Below are 25,066 nucleotides of genomic sequence, written 5' to 3'. Positions count from 1 at the left end.
ATTGCTTGAGCCCAGGCAGTGGAGGCTACAGTGAGCTGTGATTTGGCCACTACAATCTATCTGCCTGAGCAACAGAGTAAGACTCTTCTTAAAAAAAAAAAAGGCAAGAATGTCTAGCATGTGATAAGGGCTGTGGAGTGTTCACAATTATTATTTCTATTGTTCTTTCTATTATGATGATGATGATTATTTGCCTTGATGATCTGGGGGATAGCTTTATCCTTTGGGCAGATAGCCACATTCCCCTATGCCTGGTATCCCATGCCTAGTGTACCCACTTACTGGGTACACATACATACACATGTACACACTTTTTCTTTTTTTTTTTTTTTTTGAGATGGAGAGCAGTGGTGTGATCTCAGCTCACTGCAACCTCTACCTCCTGGGTTCAAGCAATTCTCCTGCCTCAGCCCCCCAAGTAGCTGGGACTACAGGTGCCACCATACCTGGCTAATTTTTATATATTTAGTAAAGACAGGGTTTCACTGTGTTGGCCAGGATGGTCTCGATCTCCTGAACTCATAATCCACTGGCCTCGGCCTCCCAAAGTGCTGGGATTACAGGCGTAAGCCACTGCGCCCAACCCACAGACACATTTTTAAGACAGGGTCTCACTCTGTCACCCAGGCTAGAGTGTAGTTGTGTGATCTTGGCTCACTGCAACCTCCATCCTGGGCTCAAGCAATCCTCCCACCTCAGCCTCCCAAGTAGCTGGGACTACAGGCACACAACACATTTGGCTAATTTTTGTATTTTTTTGTAGCGATAGGGTTTCACCATGTTACCTAGGCTCATCTTGAATTTCTGGGCTCAAATGATCCACCTGCCTCAGCCTTCCAAAGTGCTAGGATGACAGACATGAGCCACTGCACCCAGCCTAGTACACATATATTAATCATACTAGTTACTACCTATTAAATGCTTAACTATTCCAAGAACTTGACATGTTTTATCTCATCGATTATTCAAAACAAACCTATGAGGTCTCTACTGTTTCAGCTTTAATTTCACTAATGGAGAAACAGACTCAGAGACATACAGTGACCCACCCAAAGCCACACAGCAGGCAAGCGATAACAGCAACCTCGGGGAATTATGGAGAGTGTTTACTTCCCCCAAGCCATGCCTGTGGGAGTGGTGGAGGAAAAGGCGCATAACGTAAAGTCCACCGGCTCTGAGCTCGAATCCCGACTGCATGGCATGCTGGCCATATAACCCTGGGGAAAGCATGGAATTTCTCTGTGCCTCAGCCTCCTCAGCTATCAAATGGGATGAAGAATTGTACTTGCTTCATGGGGTTGTGGTGGAGATACATGTAAAAACCTTCCACCTGGTACCCAGTAGGCAGTAAATGTGTGTGTGTGTGTGTGTGTGTGTGTGTGTGTATTTTCAGAGACAGAGTCTCACTCTGTCCTCCAGGCTGGAGTGCAGTGGCACGATCTCAGCTCACTGCAACCTCCCCCTCCTGGGTTCAAGCGATTCTCATGCTTCGGCCTCCAGAGTAGCTGGGATTACAGCTACTGTACAACATGGTGAGTGCCACCATGACTGGCTAATTTTTGTATATTTTTAGTAGAGTCAGAGTTTCACGATGTTGGCCAGGCTGGTCTTGAACTTCTGACCTCATGTGAACTGCCCACCTTGGCCTCCCAAAGTGTTGTGATTACAGGTGAAAGCCATCGCAACCACTGCTAAAGGATCAGGACTTTTTGCCTTTTATTTCTTGGGCATCATTTTCCTCTCCATAGCAGCCTTTAATTAAGGTTATGTAGAGTGGTGTTTTGAGGAAAGCTCGGGGAGGAGAGAATTGCCAGACTGCAGGTACTGCTGACTCAGCTGGAAGCATCTTTCCTGTTTAACCATCTTGGAAGGCATCTGCTCCTCTTCGAGCTGGTGCTCTAGGTACTGCCTGGCCATTTGGGATGGAGGAACTCTCCCACTGCATTCTGGAGTGCTGCTCTTCTTCCCTGCTTCTTGAAAAGCTCCAGGCTCTCTTCCCAGTCCCCCAACTCCCATGTTGCCAGATTTCTTCCCCTCCAAATTCTTCCCGTTCTCTCTCAGCACCCCAGGCTGAGCTCCGCACCAACACCATCCTCCATCCTGTGTCCTTAGCACCATTCCTAACTCACAGTGCTTCACATCAACAGGTCAGGTCGCCTCTGGCATCAAACCCGAGCCACGAGTCTACTCCACCCTCCTCAACAGTGGCTGCCAAGAGGGCGAGCATGCAGCCTGCTTCACAGAGCTGCGGAGGAACTTTGTGAACATTCGCCCAGCCAAGTTGAAGAACCTGATCTTGCTGGTGAAGCACTGGTACCGCCAGGTGAAGCCACTTGGAAGGGCTGCTCCAGACATGTGACTATTTGCTTTGTACTGTCATAGTCGTGAAACTATTGTCTTACATTTAGTGGCCATTCATGTTCTCTTTCTGGGAATTGCCTGTTTATGTCCCTTGTGCATTATTTTCTCTTGGGTTACCTGTCTTGTTATTGATTTGTTGAAGCTCTGTATGTTGCGGATACTGATCCTTATTTAGTTTATATAATGCATTCTTCCAACATTCTTCCAGTCTGTGTCTTGGGCTTTTGCTTTGTTTAAAAGTTATTTGTCAGACAAAATATTTAAATTTTAATGTACTTAGATATATCCTTTTAAAAATGATTTATTCTTTGTGTGTCTTAAGAAGTCTTTTCCCATCCTGCCAGGTGTAGTGGCTCACACCTGTAATCCCAGAACTTTGGGAGGCCAAGGCAGGTGGATCACTTGAGGTCAGGAGTTTAAGACCAGTCTGGCCAACATGGTGAAACCCTGTCTTTACTAAAAATACGAAAAAGTAACCAGGCATGGTGGCGCATGCCTGTAATCCCAATTACTTGGGAGGCTAAGGCAGGAGAACCGCTTGAAAACCAGGTGGCAGAGGTTGCAGTGAACCAAGATTGCACCACTGCACTCCAGCCTGGGCGACAGAGCCAGACTCCATCTTAAGGAAAAAAAAAAAAAAAAAAAAGTCTTTCCCTGTCCTGACTTTGTAAAATGATTCTTTCCTATTTCCTGCCATCAGATTGCTTCCCATTGTATTTCTTTTCATATTCAGGGCCTTGGCCTATCTGGTATGGTACGAGGTAATATGTAGTCAGTATACCTTGATCCCCAGCCTCAGGGATGCTCCCTTGCTCTGTTCATGTTTGTTGACAAACTGTTAGGCGCTGAGGGAAGTGTGTCCAGCTTGTGCCTAGAGATAAGGGAACAGGCTCCCATAAAATCTTGCAGCACATGGCTTGGTCCTTCTGATGGACTAGTCATCATAAGGAGGTCTAGCTATGAGGAGATTCTGGATTCCAATTCCGGCTCAGCCATCATCTTGCTGTGTGACCCTGGACAAGTTTCTAGCCTTCTCTGGGCCTTTGTTTCCTCCACTTGCACATAAAGAAATATATGCGTCTGTAAATCTTACTCAGCTTCTTCCCACATATGATTCTCCAGGGGTAGAAATACTAATAGCCTGGTACTTCTTAAAAGGGCAAACTGCTGGGTATGGTGGCTCACGCCTGTGGTCCTCTCTATGCAGGAGGCTGAGGTGGAAAGATCACTTGAGCCCAGGATTTCAAGGTTGCAGTGACCTATGACTGAGCCACTGCACTTGAGCCTGGGCAACAGAGGGAGACCCTGTCTATAAGTTAATTAATTAATTAATACAACTATGGAGCCAGCCTGGTTGGGCGTTAGAAATTCTATCTTGACCTGGGTGGTGGGTACATATGTGCACCCAGGTGTATTTGTAACCCCACAGAGAGGGGGTGAGTGGAGGGAATGTGGAGATGCTGGGTGCCTCAGGCCAGGTGGGTCAGCTCCTGGCAAGCTGAAGCATCCACTCTGGAGTTACCCAGAGGCCTGGGATTCTTGCCCTGGCATGGAGTAATCCCTCCCTGGTACGTGGAGATCCCAAGTATATGGTGCACAAGTAGAAATCATGCATTTTGGGAGGGGGCAGCAAGGAGGGAAGGACAGAGCCCTGGCCCGCTGCCCCACCCCACTCCAGCGGTGGAAGGGCGACCATTTGGTGCCCTTCTCCAATCAGCCACGCAACTGGGACCACAGATCTGCTTGACCTTTATTTGAGGATAGGTAGCAGTTTCAGACTACCCTTGGCTTCTCTCTGACTGCTCCTTGCCTTCTGGGGGCTTGAAATTTACACCCCTCCCTCCCACTACTCCCCCATCATATAAGCCAACCACTTTGCTGAAGCCACCAGTGAGGCCTGGTGAGAAATGCTACTTGTGATTGAAACACAGCATATTGTCCCAGGCTCAGCCTGGAAGGTCCCCAGTCTGGTTCTGCAGAGAGCTGGCTCTCTTTCCTCCCCTTCATCCTTCTGAGCTCCCTACCATGCTGTCTCACAGGTGCTCCCACAGGGGTTGCAGAAGGAGACGCTGCCCCCGGTCTATGCCCTGGAACTGCTGACTATCTTCGCCTGGGAGCAGGGCTGTAACAAGGATGCTTTCAGCCTGGCCCAAGGCCTCCGGACTGTCCTGCACCTGATCCAACAGCATCAGCACCTATGTGTTTTCTGGACCGTCAACTATGGCTTCGAGGACCCTGCAGTCGGGCGGTTCTTGCAGCAGCAGCTTGAGAGACCCAGGTACCTCCTAATATCCCACCACCTGCTCTCCTGTCCTGGGGCCAGGGGAGATAATTAACAAGGATAAAACCGGTCACATCTACTGAGTGCTTGAGTGTAGGCCAAAGCAAAATGCTGCATGTACACATTTTAATTCACTGGATTCAGCCCAGATGCACATTAGAATTACCTGGGGGAGTTTTTAAAAATATAATACCAGTGCCCAACTGCACATGTTTTATGTGTGAATGTTTTGCTGATGTATAGCAGAAAGTGAACATTCTGATGACTGTGTGAAGAGTGCATGCTTAGAAATCACCACCCAGAATATTTCCAGCACCCCACACAGCCCCTCTCAGTCAGTAACCTTCCAAAAATAACCCCACTTACATGTTTATAATTACAGTTGTGCTTTTTCTTAAATCTTATTTAAATGGAATCTTACCACATGTACTTTTGTGTCCAACTTCTCTTCCTCAAGATTGAATATTTGAGATTTAGCTGTATAGTTGTGGGTCATTCTTTTTTGTTGCTGTATAGTGTTCCATTGTGTGAATTTATCGAAATACGTTGTCCATTCTATGATGATGGACATTTGCGTTCTTTCTGCTTGGAGCTATTACAAATAGAGCTGTTATAAACATTCTTGGACATGTTTTTCAGTGCAGATGCATATCTGTTGGAAATATTCCTAGGAATGAAATTGCTGAATTGTAGGGTGTAACACAGAGTCCTTGAGAGTGGATCCTGTTATCTTGTGATTCCAATGTGCAGCCAGAGTTGAGAACCATTGCTCCAAGTTAATCTCTACAACGGCTCATCAAGGCAGGTATTGTTATTATCTTCCTTGTGCAGATGAGGAAATTGAGGCTCAGAGAAGGTAAATCATCTTCCCCAGGTCACACAGCTGGAAAGTAGCAGAGATGCACTCGGAACCAGGTCTGTTTCACTCCTGATCTTGACTTTCTTGCTAACCAGAACCTTCTTGTCTCTCTGAAATTGCAGGCCTGTGATCCTGGACCCAGCTGACCCCACATGGGACGTGGGGAATGGGGCAACCTGGCACTGGGATTTGCTAGCCCAGGAGGCAGCATCCTGCTATGACCAGCCATGCTTTCTACAGGGGATAGGGGGCCCAGTGCAGCCCTGGGAAGGGCCGGTGAGTGAGGGGGTCCCAGGACCCTTCAGTTTTGCACTTTGTTTATGTGTCCAGTGTTTTCTGAGCATCTACTATATGCCATATGGTGTAGAACAGGCTTTAAAAAGCAGGGGCGGCCAGGTGCGGTGGCTCATGCCTGTAATCCCAGCACTTTGGGAGGCCAAGGTGGGTGGATTACCTGAGGTCAGGAGTTTCAAGACCAGCCTGGCCAATATGGTGAAGCCACATCTCTACTGAAAATACAAAATATGGTGGTGGGCACCTGTAATCCCAGCTACTCAGGAAGCTGAGGCAGATTTGCTTAAACCCGGGAGGTAGAGGTTGCAGCAAGCCGAGATCACGCCACCATTGCACTCCAGCCTGGGTGACAGAGTAAGACTCCATCTCAAACAAACAAACAAACAAAAATCAGAGGCAGCAGGCATGTGAAACAGTCCAATCACCAAGCTGAAACTGCCTGGGGGAGGAGCCCTTTGTTTTTCTGCAGTTATTGTCTGCCTACCAGGCCTTTCTGCTCATCACAAGGGGCCCCATTTTGCAGTTTATCCCTTCAGAAATGCACCTTTTTCAAATCTGCCCAAAGATGCCATGTGGGTTAGCCGTGGCCCTCCCAATTCCCCTCTCTGAGCCTCAGTCACCCTGACTGTACAAAGGGCGGGAGCTGGGGAGAGAAGGTGTCAGGTTGATGCAGAAACCTCTGCACCTGAGTGAGGCAGCTCCTTTAACGACCTTCCAGGGCCTTCCATGTGCTGGGCGCTCAGGTTTGGGCCACTCCGTCCAGCTAGACCCTAACCAGAAGACCCCTAAAAACAGCAAGAGCCTCAGTGCTGTGCACCCAAGAGCAGGGAGCAAGCCACCCTCATGCCCAGCTCCCGGTCCCGCCGGGGCAGCCAGTGTCGCCCCCTCTGTGCTGGGAATGGCCTTGGATCTGCCTCAGATCCCCACCAAGGAGCTGGACCGCTTCATCCAGGACCACCTGAAGCCAAGCCCCCAATTCCAGGAGCAGGTGAAAAGGGCCATCGATGTCATCTTGCGCTGCCTCCATGAGAAGTGTGTTCACAAAGCCTCAAGAGTCAGCAAAGTGAGTTGGGCCACTGGAGACACAGGGGGACCCTATCAAGGGATCACCGTGGGGAGGGGAAGGAGTTACAGCACTGGAGCTGAGGCTGGGCTGGGGAACTGGACAGCCCAGGAAGGATGGTTTGCTGGTTTAAATAAAATATATTTAAGTGCCAGCTTAGTTTTTCTTTTTTTAATGATACCGTTTTTAAAACACTATTACAAGAATCAGATTGCTTCTCTCCTCTGCTCAAAATCCTCCATGGTTTCACAGGGTGCAGAAAAGGCCTTTTTAGAAATAGATGCTCAGTGCTGCAAAGAAAAATTAGCACTAAGACAAAGGATCTTTCAGCAATACAATTTTTACTTCCTGGACTGCAGGAAGGGTACCTTCGCTAGCCCTTGTGCCACAAGAGTACAGTGAACAAAGGAAAACACACAAATTAATCCCTTACGCATTTGGGGTCGTCATTACTGCTGTGACTGATCTCTGTTGGCTGGGGTCAGACCTCACAATCTAAACTAAAACCCAGTTAGCCAAAAGTTTAAAAACTTTTCTAAACAGGTAAAAGCAATGGAGAGCTGGGACATGCCTGTGAGCACGTCCAGCACAGATATCTTGGTTAAATACAAGGACGTAGAATATACCTCGTGCCTGTAAGCATGGCATGTCTAACAGCTACATAGGATAGAGCTTAACAAAGTTATTAGCACACTTATTCTTTAACAAGAAAGGAAATTTTAAAAAGGAACTTTTCTACTTCCCACAGGCTTCAAGTCCCGCAGGATGGGCCCTGGTCTCCCTCTGTCCCCTTCCACTGAGGCCTGACCACAAAATTTAAAATCGCAGTCTTGCACTCCTGGGCCCCTTTCTGCTCTGCACAATGCTTAGCGTTTTCTCCGGACCTACTGTTTACTGATGGTCCCTTCCTCCCCTCCCCCAGCCAGCATGTAAGTTCCAGGAGAACAGAAATTTTTTATCCTCTTTTCTTCTTTCCTTCCTGCAACAAACATTTAGTGAGCACTTACCTGTACCGGCATATGTGTGCTACCCCGTGTGATATCCCATTACATGTAAGTGCTCACTAAATGTCTGTTGCAGGAAGGAAAGAAGAAGAGAGGGAGGGGATTGATGGAAACAGGGCAACAGAGCACAAGTGCAGGCCCTATTTGGACTTGGGACCTCAATTTGCAGATGTGCAGTCAGTAGGCACTGCGGAGAGTAGGATAAAATGTTTGGTCGCCACCCCCATTATCTGTTGCTGCAGATTGGTCTGGCTTTGCTCAGGCTTCATGGATCAGAGGGCAGGTGCAGGGAGATACAACTTGACTCTCTGCCATGATTCTCAGAGGCCACAGGACCCATGCAGTCGGCCTCTGTCATAGTACCCCGACCTGACATCAGCCAGAGGGCAGTTTCCAGGATGTAGATGAGGTGCAGGTGATGGGATCGTAGTCTGACTCCCAGTCTCCTAGAGGGTCCCCGGTCAGAGCTGTTCTTCTCTCCACAGGGGGGCTCATTCGGCCGGGGCACAGACCTAAGGGATAACTGTGATGTTGAACTCATCATCTTCCTCAACTGCTTCGCGGACTACAAGGACCAGGGGGCCCGCCGCGCAGAGATCCTTGATGAGATGCGAGCGCAGCTAGAAGCCTGGTGGCAGGACCAGGTCCCAGGCCTGAGCCTTCAGTTTCCTGAGCAGAATGTGCCTGAGGCTCTACAGTTCCAGCTAGTGTCCATGGCCCTGAAGAGCTGGGCGGATGTTAGCCTGCTGCCTGCCTTTGATGCTGTGGGTGAGGGCGCCCAGCCTGTGCCTTGGAGAGTGATAGGGACCTCAGGGGCCCGTCTAACAGGGGTGCCTGCCATCCTCTTTGTGATCCTAATTCTTCTGCTTGACTATTACTACCTTGAAATCTACTTTGAGATATTGAAAGTAATCATCACCATCAAATCTTATAACTAGTGCTTTAACTTTGCAAAGATTTTAATTATGAAATGTCTCAAGCATACAGAAAACTACAGACATCACACACCCATGTACCCCGATTCAGATTTAACAAATGTTAACAGTAGACATATCTGATTGGTATTTTTTTTTAAAAGAAGTGTCTCATGTTACAATTTTCTTCCTTATTTTAGAGGGTATACTCTATGGTTCATTTTTTTTTTAACTTTTGGAGGTGAATCTTAGCTTAGTAACTGTCAGTTTTAGTCAGTGCAATTAAAGCTACCCATTTCCCTTTCAGTACCACATTAGCTAGAGGGCAAATCTTTTGTTTGACATGTATAATTTAGTATTATCATTCCAGTCTCAATACTTTGTACTTTTAACTATGGCATTATTGTTTGTTCTTTCATCCATGAATATTTGGAAGTAGCTTTCCAAATGGATATTTTGGGATTTTGTTTGCTTTCGGCATTTACTTATTATCTTTTTTTAGATTGTAGTCAGAAAACGTACTCTATGTGATATCAATTCTTTGGAACTTGTTGGCATTTTCGAGGTTGCCCATGGTTGAAAAGAATGCATGCTTTCCAGCCAGGCATGGTAGATCATGCCTGTCATCTCAGCACTTTGGAAGGCTGAGGCAGGCAGGTTGCTTGAGGTCAGGAGTTCACGACCAGCCTGGCATAGTAAACCCTGTCTCCACTAAAAATACAAAAAAAAAAAAAAAAAAAAAAAAAAAAAAAGTGCATGCTTTCCATTGTTGAATGCAGACTTCTACACAGGTCCTTTAGATCTAGCTTATGATTTTTTGCTCAGATCATTTTTTGTTTGGTCTCTCAATTTCTGAGTGAGATATCTTAAAATCTCCTGCTCTGAATGGAGATTTATCCATTTTTCCTTGCAATTCTGTAAAGTTTTCCTTTTAATATTTGGAGGCTACGTTATTGAGGACATATAAGCATGTAATTACTATATTTTATTGGATCGTTCTTTTTATCATTAAGTATTAATCTTCATTATTCCTAAAAGTTATCTTTGTCTTAAAGTCTCCTGTCTCCTATTAATTGAGGGCAGTCATCTTTTGTCAGCATTTTCCTGGTGTACCCTCTCCACTCTTATTTTCAAGCATGTGTTATTAAATTGTACCCTCTATAGGCATCACAAAGCTAAAAGACAAAAATGAAGCAAGCAACAATAGTATAATGCTTTTCAAGGGTTTACTAATAGCTTAGAACTAAACTACCAGACACTAATAATAGGGGCGATGATTCCTTTTGTGTTTGTTTCTACAGTCTATGCAAATTAAAGCCTATTAATATAATTAACAAAAAATTTTTACCATTGCTACTTGATTCCAGTTCTTGCTTCTGGATTCATTTTCCTTCTTACAGAAAGACATCTTTTAGTACTTTTTCAGAAAGGGTTTATGAGTGACAAATTTTTCTCAGGCTTTGTCTAAAACCCTTTCTGTTTCACCTCCATGCTTGCATGGGATGTTTGACTCTTGTTTTCCCTCAGGTCCGCTGTCTTCTTACTGGTTGTTTCTGATGAGAAGTCTTCTGTCTGTTGTTGATTTTTTGTTGTAATGATCTATTTTTTGTTTGTGCGTGTGGTTTTTTTGTTTTAATTTCCCTAAGACTTTCTCTTGGTTCATAGTATTCTTCAGTTTCTCTCTGATAGATCTATGCATGGATTTCTTTTTAATGTGTCCCCTTTGAAGTGTGCTTTCCCTCCTCAATCTGAGAGCTCAATTCTTCCTTTAGTTTTAGGGAGATGTCTTCCAATAGCTCTTTGAATACTGCCTCTTCCCTATCTCCTCTGTTCTCTACGTCTGGAACTCCTGTTAGATGGTTTCTTAGCTCATCCTCCATGGCTTTTCATCTCTCATTGTTCCCATCTCTTTGTCTGTCAGGGCTGCCTGATTTTCAGTGGCTCAGACCTGTCTTCTGGCTTATAAACTCTCATCAAATAATGTCTACTCTGCCGCCTATCCTTAATTGTTTTTTATTTCAATTACTTTTCCACCTCTAGAAGTTCTGTTTCTCTCTTTCTTAAATCAATCTGTTATTTGTTCATAGACTTCAATTTTTTCATTGTGGTTTCAGTTTCTTTGATGTCTTTAATAATTGCCAACATGCTTATTTTAGTGTCTCAGATTGTCCTATTACCCTCAAATTCTTGAGGTGCTAATTTTCCTATTTCTTGTGTCACCTGACTCTCCCTCTTGGTCAATCATGTCCTCATGTGGTTTGTAATTTTTTATTGTGAACTCATCTTTGGGGTCTGTGGAGCTTTTGTTGTATTTGCTTTTCTGGTGGAAGCTCCTTGTGCCCTGGGTTGGAGAAACATTCCTTGGGGGACCAAGTTTTCATTTTGCTTCTACCTGGACTCCAAAAGTTTCACTAATTCCCAGGCTAGATTATACATTAATTTAATAGTCTGGGATTTCCTCACCATGCAGATACTGTAAATTTGGACTTCACATCCAGATCTAGCACAGGATCGGGTTCCCAGTTTCTCATGGGGGATTTTCCTTCCCCCCCGACCCAGAGCCCTAGCAGCAAGCTTCCTTGAAGCCCTGTTCTGCCAGTGGGTAACTTCTGCAGTCACCTTTCATGAAGAAGGCATTTATTTATTTATTACAGAGGCCAGTCTTATTAAAGTGAGCAGCGAGACTCAATTCTAGCTTTCTCTCTGTGTCTTGTTTTTCTTCTTCTGGAGGATAATGTTAATAATAGCAATAACTACTGCTTATTGAGCACATGATGTATTCTATGCACTGTTGTAAGCACTTCACTTGCAGATTTCAATTGATTACTACAATAGCCTTAGAAGGATAGGTGCTATTTTTGATCTCCTTTTACAGATGAGGAAACTAGACTGGAAGAAGCAAAAATTACATGGCTTGGATTTAAACCCAGGCTTATCAGTCTCTAAACCTCACATCTTTAACCACTATGTGACACAGCTTTTCTGGGTCAAGATTATCCATCTTTCAGCTTTTGGGGAAAATTTAAAAAACAACTAATAAATAGAAGATTATCCACCTTGCAGAGTTACTGGATGGATTAGCAAAAATTATTGAAAAGCATCCAGTACAGAATTGATGCTGAAAAAATGAAAGCTCTGATTGTCATTCAGTGTTATAGTATATTATTGATTGCAGTGTTAGGTGATTAATGTTAGGATATTCAAAGGCTGGTGAATGGATAGGTTAGTAAATGCTGCTGTCATCAATTGGAGTTGCATACTCAGGGTGTTTCAAACTTCCACAGGGCAGCTCAGCTCTGGCACCAAACCAAATCCCCAGGTCTACTCAAGTCTCCTCCTCAGTGGCTGCCAGGAGGGCGAGCATAAGGCCTGCTTTGCAGAGCTGCGGAGGAACTTCGTGAACATTCGCCCCGTCAAGCTGAAGAACCTGATTCTACTGGTAAAGCACTGGTACCGCCAGGTGAGTAGCCCTTGGCTCCTCTAGGAAGCCGCCACTGTTGTGGCAACCACACCAGCCAATCAGCTCCTCCCTTACACCCACATCCCCCACTTTTGCTTCTTATTGGTCATCCAGAACAAAAGAAGCCGCCTCCTCCATCCTCCATTTCCTGCCCAGATCTGGAAGCCACTATTAGAAAAAATATTTTCTCCATCAAGTCTGAAGTCCTAATTTCTTGTACCTGGAATTTACTGTCTCTCTTTAGCCCATCCACGTCTCCCTTTTGACACTGCAAATGTTTTCTCTGTTTTTCCTCCACTTCCAAGCCTTTGCTTATGGTGTTACCCCCACCTATTTCAATTTTTAGAAAATTTAAATTACACATCTCTATTTAAACTTTTAGAAAAGAAAACTCTTCTTTCTGGAAGCTTAAGAGCTGGCAAGGACCACCATATAGTAAGGGCCTGTCCAAGATATAAAAACCAGAACATCGGAACAGAAAAGATCTGAACAGAAAAGCTGATGACTCTTTATGGGCTCCTGGATCAAACTGTGCCTGAAACAGATATACTCCAGGGCTTTTGGGTTACATCAGCCAATGCCTTCTTTCATAGCCTTTTTTTCACTTTGTCACCCAGGCTGGAGTGCAGTGGCAAGATTACAGCTCACTGCAGCCTCAACCTTCTGGGCTCAAGCAATCCTCCTACCTCAGCCCCACAAGTAGCTGGGACTACAGGCATGCACTACTGTTCCTGGCTAATTTTTGTTCTTTTTGTAGAGATAGGAGTCTCACCATGTTGTCCAGGTTAGTCTTGAACTTCTGAGCTCAAGTAATTCACCCACCTTGGCCTCCCAAAGTGCTAGGATTACAGGCGTGAGCCACCACACCTCAGCCTTGTTTCCTCTTTTGACTGGCAGCAAATTCCAAGCATCCTTCAGAGCTCCCTTACTAAATACCTCTCTGAATGCTGACTTGCATTCATGCATCCCTGTATTCAACAGACACCTGTCGAGCACCCACTATTTCTAACTATCATGATGGGCGCTGGGATACCAAGATGAATACGTTGCAGCCTTTATTCCTGTACAACCACCCCACGCTATGCGATTAATGTTAAAATATTCCCGAAGGCTGGTGATGGATGGGTAGGTCAATTCCTCTGTCTTCAATTAGAATTACACACTCAGGATGTTTCAAATTTCCAAATTCCTTGAGGAAAGACACTAGGCAAAAGCCACAGCTGAGCTCTCAGTCTCACTGTATGACCTTGGACAAGTCACTACCCTCCTCTGAACCTCAGTTTACCCACCTGTAAAATGAGACGCATCAGCCAGTTTCTGTTCTTTCTGGGATTCTGTTTTCTGTATTCCCTTCCTGCCCCCAGTTCTATGGCCACACTCAGCTCACATCCACTGATCACTTATCTTTGGTTGGCCTTGGGTGACACAGGTTGCGGCCCAGAATGAAGGAAAACGACCAGCCCCTGCCTCTCTGCCCCCAGCCTATGCCCTGGAGCTCCTTACCATCTTTGCCTGGGAGCAGGGCTGCAGGGAGGATTGTTTCAACATGGCCCAAGGTTTTCGGACGGTGCTGGGGCTCGTGCAGCAGCATCAGCAGCTCTGTGTCTACTGGACAGTCAACTATAGCACCGAGGACCCAGCTCTGAGAATGCACCTTCTTGGCCAGCTTCGAAAACCCAGGTGAAGACCTGCTTCCTTTTGCCTGGCTTTCTGATCCTCCTCCTCCCCACTGTCATCCTGGAGTCAGTCATCCAGGAGGGGTCCAAGGTCGGGTTTGGGGTGGCAGTCTCGCTCCTCACTCTGCTTCCCTCTGGACTCTTTGCTGAGGAAGTGTGGACATAAGGAGTCCCCAAAGAAACCAGGGCCCGTTTTATTAGCATGATACAATAGTATTTCTCAATTGAAAGGGCCACCCAATAGCTTTCCAAGCAAGGCAGCCAATTGAGACCACTTCTGCACCTGAGCAAGGCTGAGCCAACCCTGAGGTCCTGACACTCTTTTCAGCCCTCACACCCCTTTCAGCCCTCCCACCCACCTCCTCTTTCACTGACTCCCACCCTCCCCACCCACCCACCTGCTGTGCCCCCAGACCCCTGGTCCTGGACCCCGCTGATCCCACCTGGAATGTGGGCCAGGGTAGCTGGGAGCTGTTGGCCCAGGATGCGGCAGTGCTGGGAATGCAGGCCTGCTTTCTGAATAGAGACGGGACACCTATACAGCCCTGGGATGTGATGGTAAGATGGAGGACCCTGCTCCCTGCCCCCCAGTCAGCTTCCCTTGACCTGCCAGCGCACCCATCCCCAGCTGCTAGGAGTGTTGGTTGCTGACAACTCGTAGCCACCCCTTCTCTGGAGACTTGCCTTCCATGAGATGCACAGATTGCTACGTCCCAGCCAGGGCTTGGGTGACACAGGGGTACAAAAGGACCAACTTTGTCTCCAGGCGGAACAGACTCTGTGATGCAATTCATGCTCCAGCGATCCCTGTGGGATCAGGCAAATGCTTGTCTCCAGCTGAGCCCCCAGCTTTGCTGAGCTACTTCTCCGCCCCTGCTGCTGTCCGTGTTCCACTTCTCCTGCAAGCACTGCCCAAATTAATCACATGCACAAGAATTCCCACCATTAGCTCTGCTTCTAGGAAAACTGAGACGTAAGCCACTTGCAGCTCCCGAAAGAATATGATCTTATCACATTTACTATTTTGCAGCAGGGTCTCTTAACCAGCGTTTAATACTCAAGACAATCCATTAAGACATGGCCTTCATTATTGCACTCATTTAAACATGGGGAAACTGAGGCTGTGTATTGGTGCTGGAACCAAAACTCAATCTCAGGTCCTTCTGATGCTACCTCAGAACCTAACAACCAGCTCAGAAGGCAAGAGTGACATAGGAGGCAGTGGGAGTCTTGTCCTTAGAGGACATCAAGGGGCAGGGCTTGGGTGAGCACTGGGAGTCCTGTCTCAAGCTGGCCCCGCCTGGATTCTCTCTGCAGCCCGCCCTCCTTTACCAAACCCCAGCTGGGGACCTTGACAAGTTCATCAGTGAATTTCTCCAGCCCAACCGCCAGTTCCTGGTCCAGGTGAACAAGGCCGTTGATACCATCTGTTCATTTCTGAGGGAAAACTGCTTCCAGAATTCTCCCATCAAAGTGATCAAGGTGGTCAAGGTGAGTCCTCAGAGAGCTGTAGGCAAGCAATGTCCTGCAAGCTGCTGATCTCTCCCAGACCAGGGCCAGGCCTGACCCACTTCCGTGGCCCTCGTAGCAACCAGCACAAAGCCAGGCATCACGAAAGAGCCTGAAAGTGGTCATTGGAGGATGTCAGAGAGAGGCTCAATGTCCAAAACGTCTCTTGGTCGCTAGTGACACCCAACTCAAAAGAGGCAACAAAGGATTGTATTGGCTGATGTAACTGGAAAGTCCTGGGGTAGAGCTGCTTTCAGGCATAGCTAGATCCAGGAGCCCAGGCAGCATCATCAGGACTCGGTTTCTCTCTCCAGTTCTTTGTTCTTCTTTCTCATGTCTTGGATAGACCCTTAACATATGGTGGTCTTTGGAAGCTCTAAGCTTCCAGAAAGGGGAGTTGTTTTCTCAAAATTCAAATAAAAGTCTTGGAATTGAGTCTTATTGGCCTGGCTTGGGTAACCTACCAACCCCCAAACCAGTTGTGGGGCTAGTGAGATATTATGCTCTGAGTTATGGTGGAGTGGTCCCTGCCTAGACCTCAGAGGCTGAGTGTGGGGTAGGGGTCCAAAGAACACCAGGACGCTGATCCCAGGTGGAAGGATGCTGGGGGTATACAAAAAGTCACACTGTCCACGGCACTGGATACATCTTCAGTCCACAGTTGGAGAGACAAGTGAGACCCAGATCAGCTCCAGAAAGTGTGAGCATAGAGCTAGCCAAGGAGAAGTGCCAGGGATGCTGGTTTGCTGTGTGACCGTAGGCATATACACTCCCTCTCTGATCCTCACTTTCCTGGTTCCTAACACTTGAGACGAGTGGTTTGGCTCACTCCTCAATCCTGGCTTCCCAGGCTTGACCTTGGAATCATAGTTTTTAAAAAAAATATGCCGATGCCCAAGCCCTAACCCAGGAAAAATTAAATCACAGTCTTGGTGGGTGGGAGCCAGCCATTAGTCGTTTGTAAAAGCCTTCCAGGTGCCCACAGGCTTGGGAGCTGCAGGCCCCAAAAACCAACCAACAAACGAAACACTTCTCAAATCCTCTCCAGTCACAAAACACGATGGACTGAGAAATGTTTGCGTTTGTGGAAAGGTTTAAACTTATCTCTTACATGCTTCTTTTTCTTACAATCATACCATATTAAAGATATAACACAGAGAGGTTAGGTGACTTGTCCAGGGTCACACAGCAGGTTTTCTAACTCATAGTTCAGAACCCACAGGCAAGAGGATACCAAGCCATGCTTCAAGGGTTGAGCCACCTGCCATGTCCTCTCCAGGGCGGCTCTTCAGCCAAAGGCACAGCTCTGCGAGGCCGCTCAGACGCCGACCTCGTGGTGTTCCTCAGCTGCTTCAGCCAGTTCGCTGAGCAGGGGAACAAGCGGGCCGAGATCATCTCTGAGATCCGAGCCCAGCTGGAGGCATGTCAACAGGAGCAGCAGTTCGAGGTCAAGTTTGAGGTCTCCAAGTGGGAGAATCCCCGCGTGCTGAGCTTCTCACTGACATCCCAGACGATGCTGGACCAGAGTGTGGACTTTGACGTGCTGCCAGCCTTTGACGCCCTAGGTGAGGTGCCCTGGCGTAGGTCTGAGAGGGGGAAATACAGAGGCAGGGACGCCATGGGCAGTTGTAGAGGTTGCACAGTGCACAACCAGGCCACACCTGTTCACGTCATTGCAGGTGTTGTAGTTGCGTATGTTCATCACAACTTTCCTGCCAAGTATTTAAAGAAGAGGCCACCTTTTTCTAATTTACGTAGGCATTCTGTGGGCCAACAGTGGCCTCAAGCTGGGTTCTAGTCTCAGCTATTCCACTAACATGCTGGGTGACCTTGAACAAGGGACTTCCTGTCCTGAGTCCCAGTGTCTTTAGCTCACATCTGACAGTAAGGACATTGACGTTTCTTGCACATTCCCAGCTTTGTGTGTTTGTGTGCTTCCCACCTCCTCCTGCTGCAGATCCGTTTATTCAGTTCATTCAGTACCTGCATCTACCTTGTGCCTAAAGTCACACTGTCCACAGCACTGGATACAGCCTCAGTCTACAGCTGGAGAGACAAGTGAGACCCACATCAGCTCCCAGAAAGAGTGTGAGCATAGAGCCAACCAAGGGAAGGTGCCAGGGGTGCTGGTTTGCTGTGTGACCGTAGGCATATACACTCCCCTCTCTGATCCTCACTTTTCTGACTTCTTTCTTTCTTTTCTTTTTTTGAGATGGAGTTTTGCTTTTGTTGCCTAGGCTGGAGTGCAGTGGCGCAATCTCGGCTCACCGAAACCTCCACCTCCTAGGTTCGAGCGATTATCCTGTCTCAGACTCCTGAATAGTTGAGATTACAGGCATGCGCCATCACATCTGGCTAATTTTTTGTATTTTTAGTAGAGATGGGGTTTCTCCATGTTGGTCAGGCTGGTCTCGAACTGCCGACCTCAGGTGATCCACACGCCTCAGCCTCCCAAAGTGCTGGGATTACAGGTGTGAGCTACCACACCTGGCCCACACTTTCCTGATTTCTAACACTTGAGGAGAATGGCTTGGCTCACTGGTTCTCAGCCCTGCCTAGTGCTCTACCAGGCACCAAAAATAAAGCCTTGAACAAAATAGACACAACTCTCTTCATATCTCTTCAACTCTCAGTTTGGTTAGCAGAGTTTTCAGAGTGAGAAAATCCTCATATCTGAATTTATTTGGTTTCTGAGTTTGAGGGAGCAGGTGGCCAAGGGTGGGAATCAAATGAATTTTTTTTTTTTTTTAAGAGACAGGGTCTTACTTTATCACCCAGGCTGGAGTGCAGTGGCATGATCATGACTCACTGCAGCCTCAAATTCCTGGGCTCAAGTGATCCTCCTTCCCCAGTCTCCTGAGAAGCCGGGACTACAGGTACACACCACCATGCCTGGCTAATTTATAGAATTTTTTGTAGAGATGGGGATCTCACTATGTTGCCCAGCCTGTATGGAACTCCTGGCCTCATATGATCCCCCTGCAGTGGCTTCCCAAAGTGCTGGAATTACAGACCTGAGCCACTGCACCTGGCCCAGAAATTTATCTGAATTCAGTTCCTCAGTTCAGCGAGCAAGAATTGAATATTAAGGAATGCCTTTAAGTGCAATGTAACCGGAATGGTGATGTCAACTCCATATGCAGCTCTATTACCTGCAGGAGGCTGTAACACTGAGGCCTGCCCTCCCTTGGTTAGAGAGAAAGATAAGCAAGTATTAGAGAGGTCTTAAAGATAGGTTAGTTCCCAGCTGAGACTTTTTCCAAGATGAGTATGCAGATGGTTTGAAAGGGGGCAGAAAAGGGAGTATGACTGTCACCAGGGATTTCATGTGGGTCGTGCCACATCTGTGCCCACCTAAATACACCCTGTGGCCTCCCAGTAGATCCCAAACCACCCTTCGGAAAACACCCAAGAAGTAGGGGATCTCAGAAGTCCTTTCTAATTTGGCCCCACTGGGACATCGTGGGAACCGGAGTGATGGTAACAATCTCCCCGTCTCCAGGCCAGCTGGTCTCTGGCTCCAGGCCCAGCTCTCGAGTCTACGTTGACCTCATCCACAGCTACAGCAATGCGGGCGAGTACTCCACCTGCTTCACTGAGCTGCAGCGGGACTTCATCGTCTCTCGCCCCACCAAGCTGAAGAGCCTGATCCGACTGGTGAAGCACTGGTACCAACAGGTTCGGCACAGGGATGGGCCACCTTCCCCAGCAGCCCTGTGCTCTGTCTCTGGAGCACTTTCCTGGGAGGAGGCAGGGCCCAGCCCTGGCCAGGATCCTGGTTAGTAAGAGCAGAGCAGAAAGAGCGCTATATCCTAGCTGTGGGACTGTAGTTTTCTTATCTGTAAAATGGGGCTGATAAAACTATGTCCCAGGATGTGATGGGATAATGCATGGCAAGGCATCTGGCACATGTGGGTGCTCAATAAAAGTTTGGGCATTGCTCTGCCAAGTCCAGAAGGATCCCTTCTGTACCTCATCGGTGCCAGTATGGACCAACACATCTTCTTTCTCCTTGTTCTCCAGTGCAACAAGATGCCCAAGGGGAGAGGCTCCCTACCCCCACAGCATGGGCTGGAACTCCTGACTGTGTATGCCTGGGAGCAGGGCGGGAAGGACCCCCAGTTCAACATGGCTGAGGGCTTCCGCACAGTCCTGGAGCTGGTCACCCAGTACCGCCAGCTCTGTGTCTACTGGACCATCAACTACAACGCTGAGGACAAGACTGTTGGAGACTTCCTGAAACAGCAGCTTCAGAAGCCCAGGTTCAGATCTACCCCCAGTGTTCCAGAATGTCAGACCTGGGTTCATTTGCTCTCCCCACTTTTTAGATTGCAGAGCAGAGATAGGAAAATGCTCTTCCTGGAACTGAGTTCCTGTCTAGAAGTTATATTCTTAGCAACTGGGGGACAAGCAGTCAATTTTCTGATCACCCCAGAATAGGATTGCCAGATAGAATGCAAGACCCCAAGTTAAATTTGAGTTTCAGATAAACGATGAATAACTTTTTAGTACAAGTATGCTCCATGCCATATTTGAGACATAATTATGCTTAAAAACTTATTCACTGTTTATCTGAAAGTCAAATTTAACTGGGCATCCTGTTTGTGGGTTTTTTTTTTTCTGTTTTATTTTGTCACCTGGAGTGCAATAGGGTGATCTTGGCTCACTGTAACCTCTGCCTCCCGGGTTCAAGTGATTCTCCTGCCTCAGTCTCCAGAGTAGCTGGGACCACCAGCACACCCCGCCACATCTGGCTAATTTTTGTATTTTTTGTAGAGATGGGGGTTTCACTATGTTGGCCAGGCTGGTCTTGAATTCCTAGCCTCAAGTGATCGTCCACCTAGGCCTCCCAAAGTGCTGGGATTACAGACATGAGCCACTGTGCCTAGCCTTGTGTTTGTATTGTTAAATCTGGCCCCCCTACCTATGAACCCACCCAGGTGTCATAAGCATTTTCATTCTTTAGGATTTTGCCTACCTCTGAAATGGGTACAGAGATAACAGAGATGCTCTTGCAAACTCAGGATGATCTCCAGTCAGTGGGTAGCGGCTACTCAGAATGATGTGTTGACAAAGCTTCTGAGGTTGTAATTTGACTCAGCTGGAAAGAATACCCTAACCCTAGTGGTGTCCAAAGGTTGAGCATCCTGAATGCAAAAATTCAAAATCTGAAAGTGGCCCAGAATTTGAAGCTTTTTGACCATGAACAAAATGCTCATTGGAACATTTCGGATTTTCAAATTAGGGATTCTTAACTGGTAAGGCAAAGAGTCCAAAATCTGAAAAAATGTGAAATCCAAAACACTTCCGGTCCCAAGCATTTTAGACAAGAGCTACTCAACCTGTGTCATGCATGAAGAAAGGGAGAGTTGTGGAACCAGTGCTGTGATTGATTAACAATGCCTGCCCTGAAGAAGGAAGGGGTAAGTGGTGGCACTGTGATTGATTAGTAATGTTTGCCTGAATGCAGAATGGAAAAGTGGCTGTGTATGTCCTGTTTTCTATACCTGCCCTACAGTGTGTGCCTGGAGCACTGAGGAATTTCTGAGCCCTGGCCCTAGCCCCTGCAAAGTGTTAGGTGAAAAGGGAAAATAGCCCAACCAGCGCCGCAGGCGGACACCTAGATGTTGCCAGGAATAATACTGACCCTTCTTGGGAATTACAGGCCTATCATCCTGGATCCGGCTGACCCAACAGGAAACCTGGGCCACAGTGCCCGCTGGGACCTGCTGGCCAAGGAAGCTGCAGCCTGCATGTCTGCCCTGTGCTGCATGGGACGGAATGGCATCCCTATCCAGCCATGGCCAGTGAAGGTGAGAGATCTAAGGTGCCAAAGGAAGTACCCTTTGGGGGTAAGGGAGGAGCATGGTCAGGGGAGGGGCATGACTCCTCCTAAAGGGGCAGGGCCCAGTGATGGCCCCAGATGTGCCCCTGTGCTTCCATTTTCCCATCTGGCTGTGTGGTCTCAGCTTCTGCAGAAAGGATGGGGTTACCAACATCTCCTATACCTCCCCAGGCTGCTGTGTGAAGTCGAGAAAAGCAGAGGTCCTACTGGATGAAGAGAAGATGGACACCAGCCCTCAGCATGAGGAAATTCAGCATCCCCTGCCAGATGAGAGAGATTGTGCGTGTGTGTGTGTGTGTGTGTGTATGCACATGTGCATGTGGGTGTTTTAGTGAATCTGTTCTCACACTCCCCTGCCTCCCATGGCTTACACACTAGGATCCAGACTCCATGATTTGACACCAGCCTGCATTTGCAGCTTCTCTATCACCACCATGACTCTATTCTCGTAGCACCACTGCTGCAACCTACCCAACTGAGGATACTCCCTCCTCCCTGACTCCTCTCTGCCCATGCAAATTAATTCACATCCTTCCTCCTGCTGCAATGCATCCCTTCCTCCCACTGGCCTCTCCTTCCCAACTCTAAGTACTTTATATAGGAATGGCAGAGAGTTTCCATCTCATTTGTCAACTACAGTCATTTGGTACTGGCTGCCTGGATCCTTATCTTCTGAAGGATTTTAAACAATAGACAAATAGCTGAAAAGAATGATCTAATCAATTAGCGATGTCTCCCATGGATGCAGTAGAGGGAAGTGGTGGTATTTGTGCCATGATTGATTAGCAGTGTCTGCACTGGATGCAGAAAAGAGAAGGCACTCACAGTTTTACTGTGTGTGGGGGCTATTGAGGAGCTCACTGAGCTCAGTTACTAGCAGTAGAGCATGCCCATATTGGCTTACTTTGTCTGCCACAGACACAGACAAAGGGAGTTGGGAGATGCATGCTACAGGGATCCTCTTATTGGATACCTAATTGGATGCCTCTTCATGGGAGGCCTCTGTTTCTTCACCTTTCATGCTGCACTCCTCCCCTAGTTTACACATCTTGATGCCGTGGCTCAGTTTGCCTTCTTGAATTTTTATTGGGTTCCTGTTTTCTCTCCTAACATGCTGAGATTCTGCATCCCCAGGCCTAAACCTGAGCCAGTACCCAAACAACTGTGCTCAGTCTGTTTCTCTCTGCTCTCCAGAACAAGGTCCACCAGGTCCATGCAGGAGGCACTCCTGACCTCAAGTCCAACAACAGTGTCCACACTAGTCAAGGTTCAGCCCAGAAAACAGAAAGCACTCCAGGAATCTTAAGCGGAAAGGGATTTTATCTAAATCACTGGAAAGGCTGGAGGGGCAGAAGGCAGAGGCCACCACAGGACTATCGGTTTCAAGATTCGACTACTGTAGCCAAATCAGAGATCAGAGAGCTGCCACTGCTGCTGCTAATGCCACCACTGCCCCTGCCATCACTACCTCATATGGACAAAGCTGGAGTCGAGACCTGGGGAGTTAGATTCCTTCAGCCACAAACATCCATCAGGGATGGCCAGCCGCTAGAGCTGCAGGAAGATGGCTTCTACCTCCCTTTCTTACCAGAATCTAAATTACAGCCAGAACTCTTGCTGCAGAGGAGTCTGAGACATATATGACTCGTCTCACACCCACTGCAACACAGAGAGGAATGGGTGCTGAGTGCCAAGGGGTGGAGTCCCCAGCACATACATCCTGGCCTTCTGTTGGGTGGATGAAGGAGTGGGTCTATCCTAGAGGGAGGAACAGGAAATAGAGAAAAGAAGCCAGTGAAACTTACCTGCTAGCAATGTTAGGTTTAGTGGGATGAGAAGAGCCTTCCCTAGTTATCATCATTCTTGGAGAGAGGAGAGCAACCAAAGGCAGCTCCTCTGATTGACCTGGAGCCTGTTCTCTGCCCTCTTTGGCTTGGCCTACAGGGACTAGAGTAGGTGAAGAGACAGAGGACAGGGCTTGTAATACCTGTTGTGCCGTATTGATGGCCTCCATCCCTGTCCCCCATCTTGGTGCTGAACCAATGCCATGGGCACCTTCTTAGACTCACCTGGTCGATACTGGATGGTAATCCAAAGCTAGAACTCTCAGGACCCTAAACTCCCCCCTCTCGGATTGGCTCTGGCTGCTGCCACATGCATATCCAAGAGCTCAGGGCCAGCTCTGGGGGGCAGCAGAGACCTGCTCTGTCCAGCAGCAGAGTGGCCCTGGCATGGGCATCACAAGTCGGTGATGCTCCTCCTGGCTAGACCAGGGGGCAGGTCCCAGTTGGGAACCTCCCATTCCCACCACACAGACTCTGGGCTTCCCTCCAAAATGGCTCCAGAATTAGGGTAATTATGAGATGGTGGGAACCAGGGCAGCTCAGGCGTGTGGTACAAGGAATGGTTGTCATCTGGGCAGGGCAAGAGTCAGTCCTGCTGAACTGAACAGGGTGTATTTCATTCCAGGCCCTCAGTCTTTGGCAGTGGCTACCCTGGTGTTGGCATATTGGCCCACTGTACCTTTTGGGGGCTTCCCGGTCTAGCCACACCCTTGGATAGAAAGACGACCGCATAAAGATATCGGTTCTCCCTGAGTTGATTGAGAGACTTAGTGGTCACCCTAAAAATACCCACATGTGCTTTTCTATGGAACCAGATAAGTTGATACTAATGTTCTTATGGAAAAATACACACACGATAGCCAGGAAAACACAGGAGAAGAAAAGTTCTGAGCAGGTCTAGCCTTGGCCAATATTAAAACATGCTATGAAGCCTCTGATATTTACACAGCATGATGCTGGTACATAAAAAAACAGACCAGTGCAATTGGATGGCTCTTTCCAAGACTTGGGATAAAAGTAACAAAAAGCTAAATGCAATCAATCATCAATTGAAAGCTAAGTGAGAGAGCCAGAGGGCCTCCTTGGTGGTGTAAAAAGAGGCTGCATTTCTTGCAGCCAGAAGACAGAGAAAGTGAAGACCAAGTTCAGAACTGAGTCCTAAGAAATGCAGGACTCCAAAGAAATTGGGGTGTGTGTGTGTGTGTGTGCGTGTGTGTGTGTGTGTGTGATTTTTTAATTTTTAATTTTTACCAAGTTTTTTATTGAGATATAAGCCACATACCATAAATCTCTCACCCTTTTAAAGTGTACAATTCAGTGTTGTGAGTATATTCATAAGATTTATACTTGGTGTCTATTCATAAGACTTATATTCAGTATATTCATAAGCCGTATCACAGATGCACTCATCATCATAATTCCAGGCATTTTTCATCAACCTAAAAGGAAACCCTGAAACCCATTAGCAGTCATTCCCCATTCCTCCAACCCATTCTCTCCCTAATCCCTAGAAACCACCAATCTACTGTGTGTTTCATCTATTGCAAACATTTTATATAAATGGCATCATACAATATGTGGCCTTTTATGTCTGGCTTCTTTCACTTAACATGCTTTCAAGATTCATTCATGTTATAGCATGTGTCAGTGCTTCATTCCTTTTTATTACTGAAGGACATTCTACTGCATGGATGGACCATGTTTTGTTTATCCATTCTTCCATTGACAGGCATTTGGATAATCTCCACTTTTTTTGCTATTTTGCTCCATTTTTTTGCTATTATGACTAATAGCTGCTATGGACATTCTTGTATGAGATTTTGTGTGGACACGTTTTCATTTTTCTTAAGTATATAAAGGTGATCCCCAGTTGATGACCCCGTCATAAGTCAAGGAGCATCTGTGTGCTATATTAATCAGAGTTCTCCAAAGAAACAGAACCATTAGAATAGGGAG

At 47.2% G+C, this 25,066-nt stretch overlaps 1 protein-coding gene across 6 annotated transcripts in view; it reads left to right on the top strand.

The window, feature by feature from the left end:
- OAS3 (2'-5'-oligoadenylate synthetase 3) overlaps nucleotides 1-24,684 on the top strand; it is a 29,670-nt gene extending 4,986 nt beyond the window's left edge. Inside the window, exons 3-17 of one of the 6 annotated variants that reach the window (XR_010343821.1) lie at nucleotides 2,148-2,323; nucleotides 4,401-4,639; nucleotides 5,624-5,777; nucleotides 6,514-6,858; nucleotides 8,348-8,630; nucleotides 12,061-12,236; nucleotides 13,666-13,916; nucleotides 14,326-14,470; nucleotides 15,230-15,403; nucleotides 16,701-16,986; nucleotides 18,924-19,099; nucleotides 19,445-19,683; nucleotides 21,087-21,234; nucleotides 21,438-21,545; nucleotides 22,461-24,684. Coding sequence is in view for 3 of the 6 variants with exons in the window: in XM_064379799.1 (XP_064235869.1) it covers nucleotides 2,148-2,323; nucleotides 4,401-4,639; nucleotides 5,624-5,777; nucleotides 6,514-6,858; nucleotides 8,348-8,630; nucleotides 12,061-12,236; nucleotides 13,666-13,916; nucleotides 14,326-14,470; nucleotides 15,230-15,403; nucleotides 16,701-16,986; nucleotides 18,924-19,099; nucleotides 19,445-19,861 (2,822 nt within the window). In the remaining 3 variants the exon portion in view is untranslated. Of the gene's footprint in view, nucleotides 1-2,147; nucleotides 2,324-4,400; nucleotides 4,640-5,623; nucleotides 5,778-6,513; nucleotides 6,859-8,347; nucleotides 8,631-12,060; nucleotides 12,237-13,665; nucleotides 13,917-14,325; nucleotides 14,471-15,229; nucleotides 15,404-16,700; nucleotides 16,987-17,378; nucleotides 17,510-18,923; nucleotides 19,100-19,444; nucleotides 21,235-21,437 lie in introns of those variants that run through there. The other 5 variants (XM_064379800.1, XR_010343820.1, XR_010343822.1 and 2 more) reach the window with 5 other exon arrangements.
- The last annotated feature ends 382 nt before the right edge of the window (nucleotides 24,685-25,066 follow it).

This window comes from Aotus nancymaae, unplaced genomic scaffold (assembly GCF_030222135.1).
Source record: "Aotus nancymaae isolate 86718 unplaced genomic scaffold, 86718_ANA_hifiasm-v0.15.2.pri h1tg000021l, whole genome shotgun sequence".
NCBI classification, from domain to species: domain Eukaryota; kingdom Metazoa; phylum Chordata; class Mammalia; order Primates; family Aotidae; genus Aotus; species Aotus nancymaae.
The sequence above is the reverse complement of the archived record's forward strand: the minus strand, read 5'-3'. Positions and strand labels throughout refer to the sequence as shown.